General features: G+C 38.2%; 1 protein-coding gene across 3 annotated transcripts in view; it reads left to right on the top strand.

Annotated features, from left to right (window-relative positions):
• Cd47 (CD47 molecule) overlaps nucleotides 1–10,366 on the top strand; it is a 42,721-nt gene extending 32,355 nt beyond the window's left edge. Inside the window, exons 7-11 of one of the 3 annotated variants that reach the window (XM_023704096.1) lie at nucleotides 1,718–1,810; nucleotides 6,157–6,188; nucleotides 7,518–7,542; nucleotides 8,118–8,150; nucleotides 10,143–10,366. In XM_023704096.1, coding sequence (XP_023559864.1) covers nucleotides 1,718–1,810; nucleotides 6,157–6,188; nucleotides 7,518–7,542; nucleotides 8,118–8,150; nucleotides 10,143–10,147 — 188 coding nt within the window. In that variant the 3' untranslated portion in view covers nucleotides 10,148–10,366. The remainder of the gene's footprint in view (nucleotides 1–1,717; nucleotides 1,811–6,156; nucleotides 6,189–7,517; nucleotides 7,543–8,117; nucleotides 8,151–10,142) is intronic. The other 2 variants (XM_023704097.1, XM_023704098.1) reach the window with 2 other exon arrangements.
• Nucleotides 10,367–14,474: the final 4,108 nt, after the last annotated feature.

The following is a 14,474-nucleotide window of genomic DNA, read 5'->3' as shown; positions in this document are numbered from 1 at the left end:
TCCTCTCTGCTCTGTTTGAGTTTCTCTAAGGAAGAGCTCTTCTTTTTCGTCTTTGTTGTTTTTTTTTAAAATAGCCCTTTTAAGGTTGCAGTTTTAGGTCACAGCAATATCGAGTGGGGAGTATGGAGAATTTCCATGTGTGCTCACCCGCTTCACATACCCTGCACTGCCCCAGGGTCCCTCTGCATCCCATCCGGGCTGCACGTTTGTCACAGTCACGAGCCAGCCTTGCTGCATCACTAAATGACTCAAGACCCATCGCTTCCATTCTGCCCAGTCTTGGTGTTGTGCACTGGGTGGCGATGACAGATGTGCAGCAGTGTGCATCCCCCACTGTGGTGTTGCACAGAACACTGGCACTGCCTGAAAGGCCTCTGTGCATCCCTTCCTCCCACTAACCCCCTGGCAGCATGATTTTTTCACTAGCTCCAGTTTTGTACTTTGCAGGCTGTGTTAGAGTCAAAATCTCTCAGTATATAATCTTTTCCATGTGGGCTTCTTTTACTTAGAGTTATGCATCTAAGTTTCCTTCAGTCTTTTCAAAGCTTGACATTTTATTACTGTTTCAGTGCTGAGTAGCACCCTGTTGTGTAGATATACCGTAGCTCGTGTGTACATTCACCTATTGAGGGACAGTATGGTGGCTTTCTGTCTTTTGTGATTATGAATAAAGTGGCTTCTAACATCCTTGTGACTCCTGTTTTTGCACAGACATAAATTTTCAACTCCATGTGGATAAGTACCAAGGAGTGCTGTTTCTGAGTTGTATGTTAAGGCATGCTTAGTTTTGTAATAAACTGCCAAACTCACTGGTTCTATTGCTAAATTACAACCAGTGAAGGAAAGTTCCTGTTTCTCTACATACTTGCCATCATTTGGTATTATGAGCTTATTTTATTTTAGTTCTCATTTTTCTCGCAATGAGAATAGTATTTTCCACATTGCTACAAGAATGTTGGTTATATATATATAGTATATGGACTATTTAGACAGCCAAACTATTGTGCCTGTGGTTTTGGAAGAACTTTAAAATAACCGGGCACCAGTATGTTGGAGCCTTAGAATTTATACACTTTTTAAAAAAATTTTATTTGGTTGTTGCAGGGTCTCACTACATGGCTCAGACTTGTGGTGATCCTCTTGCTTTCAGCCTTCCAGCACTAGGATTACAGGTGTGCGCCACTACACCTGGGCTCTGGCCAGCTTAGCCCCAGGGCAGGGCTGGCACAGCATGTGGTGCCGGGGCTCGAACCACGGTCCCTGAGTTTGCTTAAGCTTGCCTAAGCAGGTGCTTTAGTCTGCTGAGCTATCTCACCAGCCCTATGCACTTTTTCATTAGTTTTAATACAATAAAGATTGTGTAATGAAAAAGATGGACTTTTTTCTTATAGTAATTTATATTTTGTTGACAGAGATAATAGTAAGATAATTTTTGTTATCCATACATACATAATTTTTGTTTTTTGATTTTTGTATGTGTGTGTTTTAGGGAAGGGTCTACAGGGTGTTCAGGGTCTCATTACTAGATCAGACTTGTAGTGATCTGCCTCTTTATAGCCTGCCAAGAGCTGGGATTACAGGAGCATGCCAGTCTTGCTTATTGATTGTTAAAACAAGAATTACTCTCCTTAAAGCTTTATTAGTTACTGTCAATTCCTTTTGAAATTTTAGTCATTGTATAGGGATTTCTAATACCAGATTTCATTTGTTTTTACAGCATGCGTACCAGGGCATGGTCCTCTTCTGATTTCAGGTTTGGGTATCATAGCTCTAGCAGAATTACTTGGACTAGTTTATATGAAATTTGTGGGTAAGTCAATCTTATTTTTGTAAGCCTATGCCAGGAATTTTAGATGTAAACAGAAAATGTTTTTAATCCAAAGAAATGTACTGATAACTGCCAAAGTGAGAAAAATACAATTGGAATGAGGACAATTACTGTTTCCCACCTGCTTCCCCATGGCTGCTGATGGACAGTCATGTGTGTGCCACCAGTGGTTCACAGCTGCCCACAAAGAGATACAGGAGCTGTGGTCCTCTCGTGAAGGTGTTATATAGGGTTTCAATATATACGAGGTATAAGAATTATTGAAAAGATTGGATTATAAATTACTTTAAATGAAAGTGACTTTTTAATGTAGACTTTTTATATTGAGTAAAGGGAAAGATTTTTTTTTTTTTTTTTGGTGGAACCAGGGATTGAACTCACGCCCTTGCGCTTGCCAGGGAAGCGCTTATTCCATTGAGCCATCTCCCCGGCCCATAGAAAAGATGTTTTAAAGGATCCATTTGAATTGATAGAGATTCTTAATGGTTCTGTTATTTCTGTAATAAGACTCTTTGGTGTAGACCTATTTGCCACTTGAAGTCTTCTTGTATGCATGGATAGTCCAGAGAAAAGGGAAATCGACGATCCAACTCTGCACCTTGTGCTGACTTAAAGAGCTGTGTGGCTTCCAGCGCACAACTTGAGCACGTTTGTTTGTAGATTTAGGGTTTGACTACTTTTAAAATCATTTCTTAGTAAGTATGGAATTAGCTTTTTTGTTTTAACCTTGTTATTTATATTGCCAGTTTTCAAATAGCAAATTCTGCATAAATCTTTGTTTTAACTATATAGAGAGGAAAAGATGCTTTTACTAGTTCCCAAAACTAGTGTGTTGCCTTACTCATGCTATAGATATGCCCTACAGTCTGATTTATAGTGGTTGCCCCATGATAAAGAAAAACTCTTCACTACCTAACAAAATAAGTTATAAATTCATGGAAAAAAAAAAAAATCAGGGCTTCACTTTAGTTTGGGTGGACTTTATGTTTCTAAAAATTAATTCAAAACTTGAATGGTTATAGTCAAATTTACTATATGCCTTGTGTATTAATTTAAAGAAATTTTACTTTTATTTCTGAACTTCAGCTCATGGTGACAGAGCTTGATTCTATTATATTTTCTCCATTCTGCTTTAACTAGTGCTTCTTAGATATAAAATTGAAATAGCCAAAATGTGCCTATCTTTAGCTTATGTATATAAGCTACCTTAGTTGTTTCTCAATGAAATTTCCTACTTTATTCCACATAAGTCCAGGAAACACCATTGAGATATCTTAAGCAGCCTGGCATCCGTGTAGTAGCTGGAGGGAGCGCCCTCAGTGTTCATAGTCTTATATTTGTTAGTCCCACTTTCCAGTCACCAGGGGTTTGGCTCTTAAAGATGACACTGCTGAGTCTGCTGTCCTGCATGTGAGCCTAAGAGCAGGGTGTGAGCTGCACGGTCATGTAACACTGGTGAAGTGACGCTAGCTGTCTGCGGTAGTGAGCGCTGCAGTTTTACTTCTGGCTACCTGGATTGTCTCCCTTTCCTTGTCGTGCCTCCCCTTGCGTTCCACATCTGATAGAGAATGGTGCTCACAGTACAGCTGCCCCAGGCCAGCGACGCTGTCTGCAGTGGGAGGAGGCCCTGCCTAGGCGCCCCCGCACGCACTGCCTTTCCCCAGAGAGGCCTGTGAAGCCACACAGATGCAGAGGTTAAAATTACGGGGAAGGGGAAATCCCTGCAAGTTCCTCACATTTTTAAAATCATATTTTGATGTATAAATATGCTGTAGTTAAGAATTTGATTCAATTTGATTAACATTTTGAAAATATCCTAAATTAACTTTTCAAATCAACTTGTCCAATGCCAGAGTGCAGAAAGATACCTTCGGTCAGTTGAAAGGCAAGAAGAGAAAAGGTACAGGAAAGTTGCTCTTTAGATAATGTGGTAGACTAGGAAAATTCATGTGATTTGCTCTTATGCTCTGACTTTGTAAATCTGAATATGTGTAACATTAAGGTTGCAAATTTGAGCACTTTTAGCAGGAAGTAAAAGTTGTGTTCAAAAATAATTTTTCTAATTGCAAGTATAGTGTTTTAGAAATTAATATATTGATTTAAATGCAATAAAATCCTCAAATAGTTTTTTAAAAAACCCAAACTGTCTTCAAGCATGAATTAATGTCTCTATAAGAATTCTAACTTTTGCATCCTTATTATTTCTAAGTTTAAATTTGTAGCCTTAATTGTTAAGAGTGAGATTTTGACTTTCTTTTGTAATTGTATTGGATTTAAGTATTTTAAAAGTGCATTTTAATTTTTTAAAAGTAAGACAGGAGCTGGAAAAATAACATTGCAAACAGGATATAAAGGATAGATACAGATGGGGAAGAGAGAGTTAATTGTCAGTTCTAAATTCTGATAAACACATGAATGAGCTCAAAAATATAACTTAATGTACTATCTCTGCTCCTTCATAGTACCAATCAAAATTTTAGATAGCTATTTGATTCTTTTTTCTTTTACAGTGTTTTATCTATAGGACACTTTTCTTGAAGTCAGTTGTATATACATGTAACACTCTCAGTGGTCCAAATGAAATTCTGTTATTCTGCCTTTTTAATCTGGAAGACTGTTAAATGGGTTGTACTCCAACCACTTATTCCTTTGAAAAGAAGTTGCCTTTATATTTGGATATAAAGAACAAACCACTCTCCCAAGTACCTCCCTAGCGGAGATTGCCAGGTCACCAGAGCAGCTACTAACTGGGTCACACAAAGGGCAGTAGGTAGCTTAGCAATTGGAAGGCTCCCCACATTGTCTAGGGAACGAGTCATCACTCTGTACCAACAGGTAGTTGTTGCCTTTCTGTCATACACCCTCAGCTGAGTTCTCTGCTTTTGATTCTGTACCTGTTAGCCAGCTTTCTCAAGCTTTCTGTGCCCTATTTTTTTGTCCTGTTCATGTCTGTCTTCTCATAGCCTTTCTTGCCTATGACGCTAAGCTTTGAGCTGCTTCTTGCTGTTCCTGTTTCACCTTCCCTTCCCATCACCCGCTTTCTAGGCTTTATATTTCTCTTCTTGCAATTCCAGTGGAGTAAGAAACTTACCTGGCCAGTCCATAGCCATTTTCCTGTTTTTATGAACCCAACTGGCCTAGCCCATAGATGGGCTGAGCTTCGGTCAGAGTCTACCCTGCTTCCTTCCTATCAGCCCTAGAAGCTTAATGGCCTGGGGCGGAATGAGTGGTGATGAGAAAATAGCAGGGACCCGGAAAGCAGCCCTGTGCTGGTCTCAGTCTGCTAATAAGCTGATCCAGTACTGTCACCCAGGCCAGGTTACAGTGGAATCCTAGAAATCTTACCATATGTTCTTTTGCTATTACTGAGTTCAACTTGCATGACTTATAAATGATTCTGTTTTGCTTCCATCTCTTGTTTAGCTGTATTATTTTTTCTCCTTTCGCTATTTTTATGTTTGTATTTTTTTAGTTTTTTTTTTTTTTTTTTTTTATGAGAAGTTAGGATTCCTTGAACCAAGAGAAGCAGATGGGATGGAGTAGGAAATTGTATATAGGAAAAGAATATTAGAATAATACAGTGGGATAACGTTCTTACTGAGTGACTCAAAAAATGTTGCTGTGTTTTCATGTCTGTAGGACTCGGATTATGTGTTAAGGACTAACTCTAGCTGCTTGGGGGCCTCCTCCCTTGGTTTTTATAGGAATGTTGTCTCTTCCTCATATTGTTCATATTTCTTCATTAACCTAGTCAGAAACAGTGTAAAGAAAAACTCAGAAAACTAAGGAGGTAATAATACATAGAAGAGGGCTTGGTTGGCTGGAACTGGCTGCCTAGAATACCTTTCTAAAACCAGAGGACTCTGGTGTTTTGTTTCGTTTATTATTTAGAGCTTTAAAAACTGGAAAGATGGGGTGAAGGCTGGGCTACAAGAAACAAGAGCAGGGAGTTAAGGAGAGTGAAGGAGATGGGAGGTTAAGTGTTGTCACATTTGTCTGCATCCTGGCTGGTAGGATGGGAAGAGATGGAGCGGGTGATAGGTGGTAGCATTTTCCTGAGTGGCTGGTTGGGAGGAGAGATGGCCTGCACAAAAGGGAGAATGTGTATTTATTTTCAGATATGGGTTGGTTGCTCACCTATTTTTCTTCCATAAATGCATATAATCAAGAATGTTCTGTGTTTTTTAAATAGCCTAGCAAGATTGGAACTCCTTCATTGGAGTTTCTAGCACTGTTTTCATTTTAGCCCTGAACATTTAATGGTAAAATTAATTGTTTTGTGGCCTTGATTTATTTCATTTATTAAATTTATATTTTTATTTTATCAGCTTCCAATCAGCGGACTATACAACCTCCTAGGGTAAGTTAAATTTTATTAAATAAATTTGGAATGATCAGTTGATGGATTAGAATGATAATTAGAATATTGAACTATTCTGCTTAATGTTTGGTTTCATGCAAATTAAATAATATTGAAGTCATTTCATGACCTTTGGATGAATGGGTCCAATTCTATTTTCAAATTTAGGTTTGATCATATGAGTTTCAATGGGATGGAATAACTGGTCCCTTAAGGTTACACTGACTTCTTAGACCTATTGTACAAGTGGAAAACTTATGAGTGGGGATGGTAGTTACTAGCTCTTCCTTCAAAAGAAAGCTGATTTCAGTATACTGCCTCCTCTCTTGGACGCATTCTTGTGAATATACTGAATGGCAATTTCAGACTTAAAATGAGCAAGATAGATTTATAGTAAGTTGACTTTCTTAAAATTAGAGCCTACAAAATAATTATAAATATTGCTGGGAAAATATCTTTTCTGAGTTATTATTCACCCCTGCCCTATTTTATAAATTTTTTTCTCTCTGGAAACTGTACTGTAGGTCTTCTGTACTTTAGAAACCTTACAAACTCTGTGAAAAATTACCAAGAAAGGAGCAAACTTTGAAGGGAATAAACAAGGAAAAAATATCTGTAGACTCATATATATATACTCATCATAGCAATGGGCTCAAGAGCTCTTTTGTGGAAATCAGATCTGGGGAGGACTATATTATACTCAGCTTCCCATGAAAGACGGATGATAGATCTGTCTGGAATCCCCAAGAGAGTGTCCTGTCTGTGGCAGAAAGGGCACCTAAGTCTGAGGGCAATTTGGGGCTCAGTATGTTGGTGTCACCCTAGCCATTTATTTTGAAAAGATTGATGCCATAGCTACATTGGTTACAGTTGGTCAGCACTTTCCAAAGTACCTCTTAGAGATAACCCAACCATTGGACCTTAACATCCTAGCAGTTTTCTTCCCTGGTGCTGAATTCAAGTGGTATCTCTTGAAAGTAATTTTGTTTCACTCCCTTGTCTTGTTAACTGTATTGTTTATTCTAACTATATTGTTTACTCTGTTGCTCTTTGCATGTTTTCTTTTAATAGTTTTGTAGGAAGTTAGATTTCCTGAATTGAGTAAAGTGGGTGGGCTTGGAAATTCTGCATAGAAAAAAGTTATTAAGAGAATGATGTTATTAAACTATTAACTATGCTTGGTAAGCTTTGCTTTAGCATTTGTTGCTTTGTTTTGTTTTTAGTCTGCTGGATTCACTGCTTACCTACTTTAGATATTAGAATAAGTTTTACTATAAAAGACATGAAATAAGTTATATTTTATGTAAATATATTTTAAATATTTTCCAGAAAGCTGTAGAGGAACCCCTTAATGGTATGTGTGTTCTTCTTGACCCTTTACCAGATCACAGTTTGAATGGGCCTCAGGGAAGTTCGATTATCTATCCACATCTTGGGGAAAATCTAGTAGTGGGTTTCTTTTTCCTCTTGCCTTCATTTTTAATTTTTTTTAATTCATCAAGAAGTAGGAATTTTCTTAATATCTTATATTTGGGGCAATGTAGTATCTTGTATCCCTGATTAGTTATGCTCCCCAGCCAACTGGTGCTGGCCAGGGGGAGCATAGCACCCGACTAGAGAGGACTCTTGGTTACTGCCATTTGATTTGCAAATCTCAGGAAGACAGCGGCTGTCAGTTGGAGTGAGACCAAGCTGTTTCACTTCCTTTCTCTATAAGTCTCGCTCTATATTCCCAGCTGAATCGCTTTCCTCTGTGGATGCTAACGAAGGGTGCGAGCCAGAGATGCTTTTGCAATAAAATGATAGCCTTAAATGGCTGTGTATTTGTAGAGCAGTCTGCATGATTTTGCTACATATTTGTTTCTTTTTTAATTATTTCTGGTTGTGAAACCTTACTAACTACTTCCTTGGCTTGTTACTAATCCTTAGCATTTAAAGAATCAAAAGGAATGATGAATGAGGGTAAGTATGAGATACACCTATAATTGTAGCTTAGTTGAAATGCAGGCATGGAAAAGAAAGCCAAAAACTTCTTGAAAGCTTGACCTTTTTAAAAAAGAACCCTGTCAAATGATAAAGGTTTATATCTTTATATACACAAATTTAGTCTACTTTGCTAAAAACTCTAAAACTGTACCTATAGAAGTTGTAGCACTTTCTGTAAAACATTTCTCGGGTTAGGCACCTGTTGCCAGGAACATGAAGCGCTTTCCGTGAGGCCCGCTAGCCATCGGGCACCATGCTTTGCCATTTGACAGTTTCTTTTGCTCGTGTTGATGATTTTGTTGCCTTTTACTCAAGGGGGTTTAGTATCTCTGCTTTGCTTAGTAAGGACTTGGTTCTAACCTCAGGAAAGGGATAGAGAGAGATGTTTCATCATGCTAGCTTTCGCCTCTTTTTTTCCATTTCTGGCCTAATAATAATTGTGTATCTTAGGGACTTGGGAGATGGCTCAGTGGAGGAATAAGCTCTTCCCCGGCAAGCGCAAGGGTCTGAGTTCAATCCCTGGTTCTGGAAAAAAAAAAAAAAAAAAAAAAAAATGTATATCTTGAAAGCATATATTTGTTACTTCTCAAATGTCTGCAGTATTGACTCCTATTTCATTTTTTACTTTATCCTACTATGGTATTTCTTTAGTTCCATTGGCATTTAATGGCTATTTTTTTAAAAAAACATTGATTCTTATTTGCAGTGCTCATGTAACTATATATTCAAGTTTTATCACAAAGCAAGATAACCAAATCCTTCCTGGCGTGGACTTGGCATGTGTGCGTGATGCAGCTTAATTCTTTCTGCATCCCTTCTCCCTCCTCCTCTCTACCATCCATCTCTCCATCCCCCTGCCATTTGAGAAAGATCTAAATTTCTTCATCCCTTTATTATTTGAATCATCCCTTGCTGATGTAAGTAGTTTGCTTTTTAATTAACCGTTTTAAAGTCTGTGACTTACCTGCTCACTTCTGTGATACAGTGTAGTGTTTAACACAGGAGTCTTTGTTCTCCTGAGTACAATTAATTTTTGCATAAGGTTAAAAATGTTCTGATCATATGTGAACCAAATTTGAAAGAATGTTTAGCTTGAGTTCACCAAAGAGCAATAGAATGATTCCACTTTTTCAGATTTGTGTCCCAGTCTTTAAACACACATTTTGTTATACAAAGCCCTGCCTCTTTAAAACAAAAATGGCATCTGGAATCATGGCACGTAGTGGTTTAGCCATGTTCAGATTGCCTTGACCTGTTTTCACTTTCTTTGTTTCTTCATTCTTCTACTTGGCTGTCATTTTTCTATGGTTGAATGTGGAAACTAAACTTTTCTCTATTGTCAGCAAGCCAGTATGTAAGACTCTTGAGTGTTTCTTCCTTTGTTAATTTCCCTGAAGATGTGATTTTTTTCCGAACCACTGTAGCAAATGTTGTAAAGCAGCTTTTACCTTGAAATTTTGTTCATGACACATGGAGTCTGTGATGACTTGAAAATCCTCTTATTTGTTCTAGTACTTAGTGATCAGAGTTTATTTTTTAAATGTCTGTCTGATGGGCTCTTAGCTGACACTTGCCTAATGCTTCTAATGTACCTGCCTTATTAATGGATGAGGTACGGGTACATGCCCCAGGCATTTCCTCTGTGACCTACATGTACCCCTCATGGGTGATTCCATTTCAGCAAATTGTATAGATCTAAGTGAATGATAGAATATTTCCTATGGTGAATATGTTTTGCTTTGAAAAATCACTGTCACATGGCTTTTCTGCAGCTTACCCAATGAAAGATCAGCATACTATTGATGTTTAGTTGCCTGGCTTTTGTCTCTAACCTTTGCCAATCGATAGGTAGATAGATAGTTTTAGATACTAGATGGCTAAAATAATTTCAGATTTTTCTAAGTACTTCTTAATGTAAAGAAAGTAGGCATGAATAGTGACAACAATATCCATTGTTTATTTTTTCAGAATAATTGAAGCAAAATGATGAACTCTGATTTGGAGAGTCATAAGACGTGAAGGAATACACTTGTGTTTAAGCACCATGGCCTTTGATGAATCACTGGTGGGAAGAAGAAGAAAAAAAGTAACTGGTTTTCATCTGTGGGAGAGAAGTCATTGACCCATAAATGATTATTCCAGTTTTTATTCAAAGCAGCTGTAATTTAGTTAATAAAAGCAGTATGACCTGTGTTGTATGCCCAATTGAGATAGTTTTCTGTTGTTATTTTTATTCAATTAGGGACAACAGTAGGGGGGCAACTTCCAAGAATGATACCTTTCAGATCCTAGGACCTCATAACTCTAGGTTTATATGGGATCTGAGTGAGAATTCCCTAGCACTAACCTGGTGACTACTCAGAGATACCTGTGAAAAACAGTGGCTTCCATCAAGCATTAGTAAACTCATGTTCTAGCAGCTCTAGCAGTCACACTGTTGGCTGAGTAATGTGTCTGCTACTTGTGGATCAGTGGGATGGGAATCTGAGTAGACAGGAATCCAGTTGGGAACACCTTGTGTGTCACTGTGTGTGCTGCGATAGTGATGGAGATAGCGGTCTTCATTCTTGGTTGTTGCCATCCGCACATCCCCCTTCAGCATACAGTGTGAGAGATCTTTCCCAGATTTGAGGTACTTTTATGAATGGATGTGTTTTTCTTTTGTTCTCGCTACCCTTTGTACCTCGTCTTGTCCCCATGTTAATGTGCTTCTGCTGTACAAGATGTAGTACCTTTTGTCCTCTTTGAACATGGTCCAATGACATGGTAGATCGTTGCAGAAAGGAGCCAGATTTATTCTCAGAGCACTGTGTTCACACCTTTCAGCAAAAAATAGCTATGGTTATAACATATGTGTTCCCTTCCTCTGGTTTGAAGGCAAAAATCTACAGTGTTTCTTCACTTCTTTTCTGATTGGAGGCATGAAAAAGCAAGACTGAAATCGGAACTCTGAGTCTCCTGCATGGCAACATAATGTGTGTCTCCATCAGGCCCCGAGGCCAGCCCTCCTGCGAGGGAGCACTTTTACTCCTGTTGTGTCTCTGTTGCATGATGAACAGTCATCACCTTCCTCCTGTAGTCCTGCCTCCTCTTCCTCTGCCCTAAGATTGAAAAGTAAAACACTGCCACATTTCCTACCCCTCCGCCCCATTCCCTTAGAAGAAAACTAACATTCTGACAGTTGTGACCGCCTGGAGTACTTTTAGATTAATAGCACTCGTTTTTTTTTACCTCGTTTGTGGGTGTGTGTTTGTATGTGCACACATATAAGGTAGGCACACGCCTCTTCTGTAAGGATGAAAGTGTGGTACCTACAGGAGAGCAAATGCTTAACTTCGTACTTTTAGTAAAAACATTTAAGAAAACAAAGGTCTTTATTGGGTGGAATTATATTTGATGCAAATATTTGATCACTTAAAACTTTAAAAACATCTAGGTAATTTGCAAAGCTTTTTGACTGCTCACCAGTACCCTTTAAAATACTAGTAATCATTCCTGTTTGTGTAATAAGACATTCCTATTTGTAGTGGCATTACTAATAGTTGTTTCTTAGTCCACTAAATGTTTCCATGTGCCTCTTTTATGAGAACTTTATTGTAATATTTCATGTTGGGACCAAGTGGTTTGCCCATGGTATAACTACATGTATGACCTGCTAAGGCCGCTCAGAAACTGAACACACTATCAAAACAGATCTTCTGGGAGAAAAATATGCATATGTGTTTTTTCTCTTTTTCAGTTGTATAACTGTCCAAAATACTAGCATATGGAGAGAGAGCTGTATTCCTTTATACAAATCTGATGGCTCCTGCTGCTCTTTTTTCTTCTGAAAATATTTACACTTTGCTAATATTGTTTGTTACTTTACAAATCAGTTTTGGTGAAAGAAGGGGACAAAGCAGATGGACTTGAAAATGATCCAAATTTCTATTCTCTATTAAGGTATGAAAATCTTTATAGTCCAATTTTTTATGAACTAAAATTTTACCTTTTAACATGCTGTTAGTGCTCTCTTATTTGGGGTATAACCCCTGGGGTGACCATCTGTTGTTTTTCTCTTTAATGCTGCCTGCCTTTTAAGGCCTTCACTGCCCTACTTGGTGCCACCAGAGGCAGCAAGGGACATGGCAAAGGAATCAGCTCTCTTCCTCCTCATCGTCAGCTTTTCGGGATAGGGGACCGCAGAGTCTTCCACCCTGGGCATCACTGAGCCAGTCCATTCTCCTTCACTCAGGCTCCACATTGTTCCAAGTTTCTGCCACATCAAATGAAACTGCTAGCAGTGTTTTGAGCATTGTGTCTCTTTTGCTCTATGATACACGCTTTTTATTCTACCCCCAATTTTGACATCATCTCTATTGAATTGCATTTATTGTATGTTGTCGGAGTGACACCATTCCCTATTTTCTGCACCAGTCTTTTTGGAGCTTTTGGCCAAATTACTTCTTTTTCTCCTTCACTATTCCTGCTCTAGCCCTTTGTCCACCTCAGGATGTCCTTTGCAGTCTGTCCCCGTCCGTCTCGCAGCCTCTTTCGTCTCTTCCGTCCCTTCTCTGGCGTTGATGTACCGCTGCATAACCCTATCCGGGTTTTGTATGGTTCTCACTTGATTTAAAGTTGCCTCCCTAGCAGGATCCCCTCTTTTTTCCTTTCTGTCTTCCTGCAGTATTTCACATACATCAGATCCTCAGTACACAAGTTTGATGATTGAGATCTGCCTGTATTTATATTTCTATTTTTAATAGGGTGAGCTGAAGAGTTTTCTTTTTTGACAAATTTCTCACGCTCTGAAAACCATAAATGTAATGATTTTCCACCTGGAAATTCCATGTCCATACTGTTATGTTCCTGAGAGTGTCAGAATTTAAATAATGGGGCTAGGATGCTGTAATCAGTGTAGTAAGTGACCAAGCAAATTATGATTTGAGTTCATAAAGCTCAAAAGTGATAAGTTTACTCCTCCATCTTATTAATAAAAAGTTTAAAATGTATATCATTTCTAGATTTTTCCTGCAGTGGGTATTTAGAAGTGGGATTTATAGTGTATGTTTGGAAATATATAACCCTCTACTTACCTGTTGTTGGAAACTGGAGAAATGATTGTCTGACAACACTTCATTGTATTTTATCTGATGAGGATTTATTTAGAAATAGTTTATATGGGTATACACATTCAAAATCACTAACTGCCACTGGGGATTTAAGTCATTTTCAGTAGCTAATAGGGATAATCCAAGTTAATTTTGAAGAGATGAGCAGTGACCAGGAAGTTTTCTTGCTTTCAACTTGATAGCTTTCAATGATAGCTTGTCATTGTGGTAATTGAATGCTAACTTTTTCCCTAAGTTGGTTTGCGGCGGGGAAGAAAAGGAAAGCATTTGCGATGAGCTTCTCTGTAAGACAGCCTCGGTACGATCTTTAAGTGTTGTAAGCATGATTGGTAAAAAAAGAAAAATTTTTGTTTTTATTAAAAAGAGCATTCATTACAACAAAGCCACTGTTAAGAGTGAGATCCCATGTCAGAAATACCCATTAACCACTCCCCATAAGGACTCCAGTGTTGCTGTGTGCAGGGGGCTCTCACGGGGGCTCTTCTGCATAGCACTTAAAGGTGTACTATTTGTCAGTAGCCATTTTTTTTGCAGTGCTTTAAAGACCAAAGTTGTTTTTCAGCTGTGTTACCGTTAAAGGGTTTTTTTTTTTATATGTATTAAATCAATTTATCACTGTTTGAAGCTTTGAATATCTGCAATCTTTGCGAAGGTACTTTTTTTATTTAAAAAACATAACTTTGTAAATACTACCCTGTAATATTATATATACTTAATAAAACATTTTAAGCTATTTTGTCAGGCTATTCTGTTGCTGCAACAGCAGACCACAAGCACATTTCCAAGACATTTAATTTATTAATATATTTTCAGGTTTATTAATGTAGTTTATGTAACAGTTATGACAAAATATTAGGTATAAATTCTTTTTAAAAACATAATTTATACATATTTAACCAGAGTAAAGTTTTAATTAGAAGTTTTAAACAAGTCTAGTGTGTTTCATAATCATCCGTTAATTAAATTTTCCCGTGGTGTTGTGAAGACGTCACATGAGAAAGCCTTGCCAGTCATGGCCCTGTCAGGGCTGGCCGGCCCCTCGCTGCCCTCAGCTGTGGTCCTAGGTTGTAGAGTAAGGGAAGCCTCTGCCAAGACCACAGCATGTGCTGCTGTATTTTCTTTGGGCATCAGAAAGGACTGTTTCAACTGCAAGTGAAGGAAAAGCCAAATCCAAGAACAGCTGGGGTCT

Source organism: Octodon degus, unplaced genomic scaffold (assembly GCF_000260255.1).
Source record: "Octodon degus isolate 3935 unplaced genomic scaffold, OctDeg1.0 scaffold00187, whole genome shotgun sequence".
In the NCBI taxonomy this organism is placed as follows: domain Eukaryota; kingdom Metazoa; phylum Chordata; class Mammalia; order Rodentia; family Octodontidae; genus Octodon; species Octodon degus.
The sequence above is the reverse complement of the archived record's forward strand: the minus strand, read 5'-3'. Positions and strand labels throughout refer to the sequence as shown.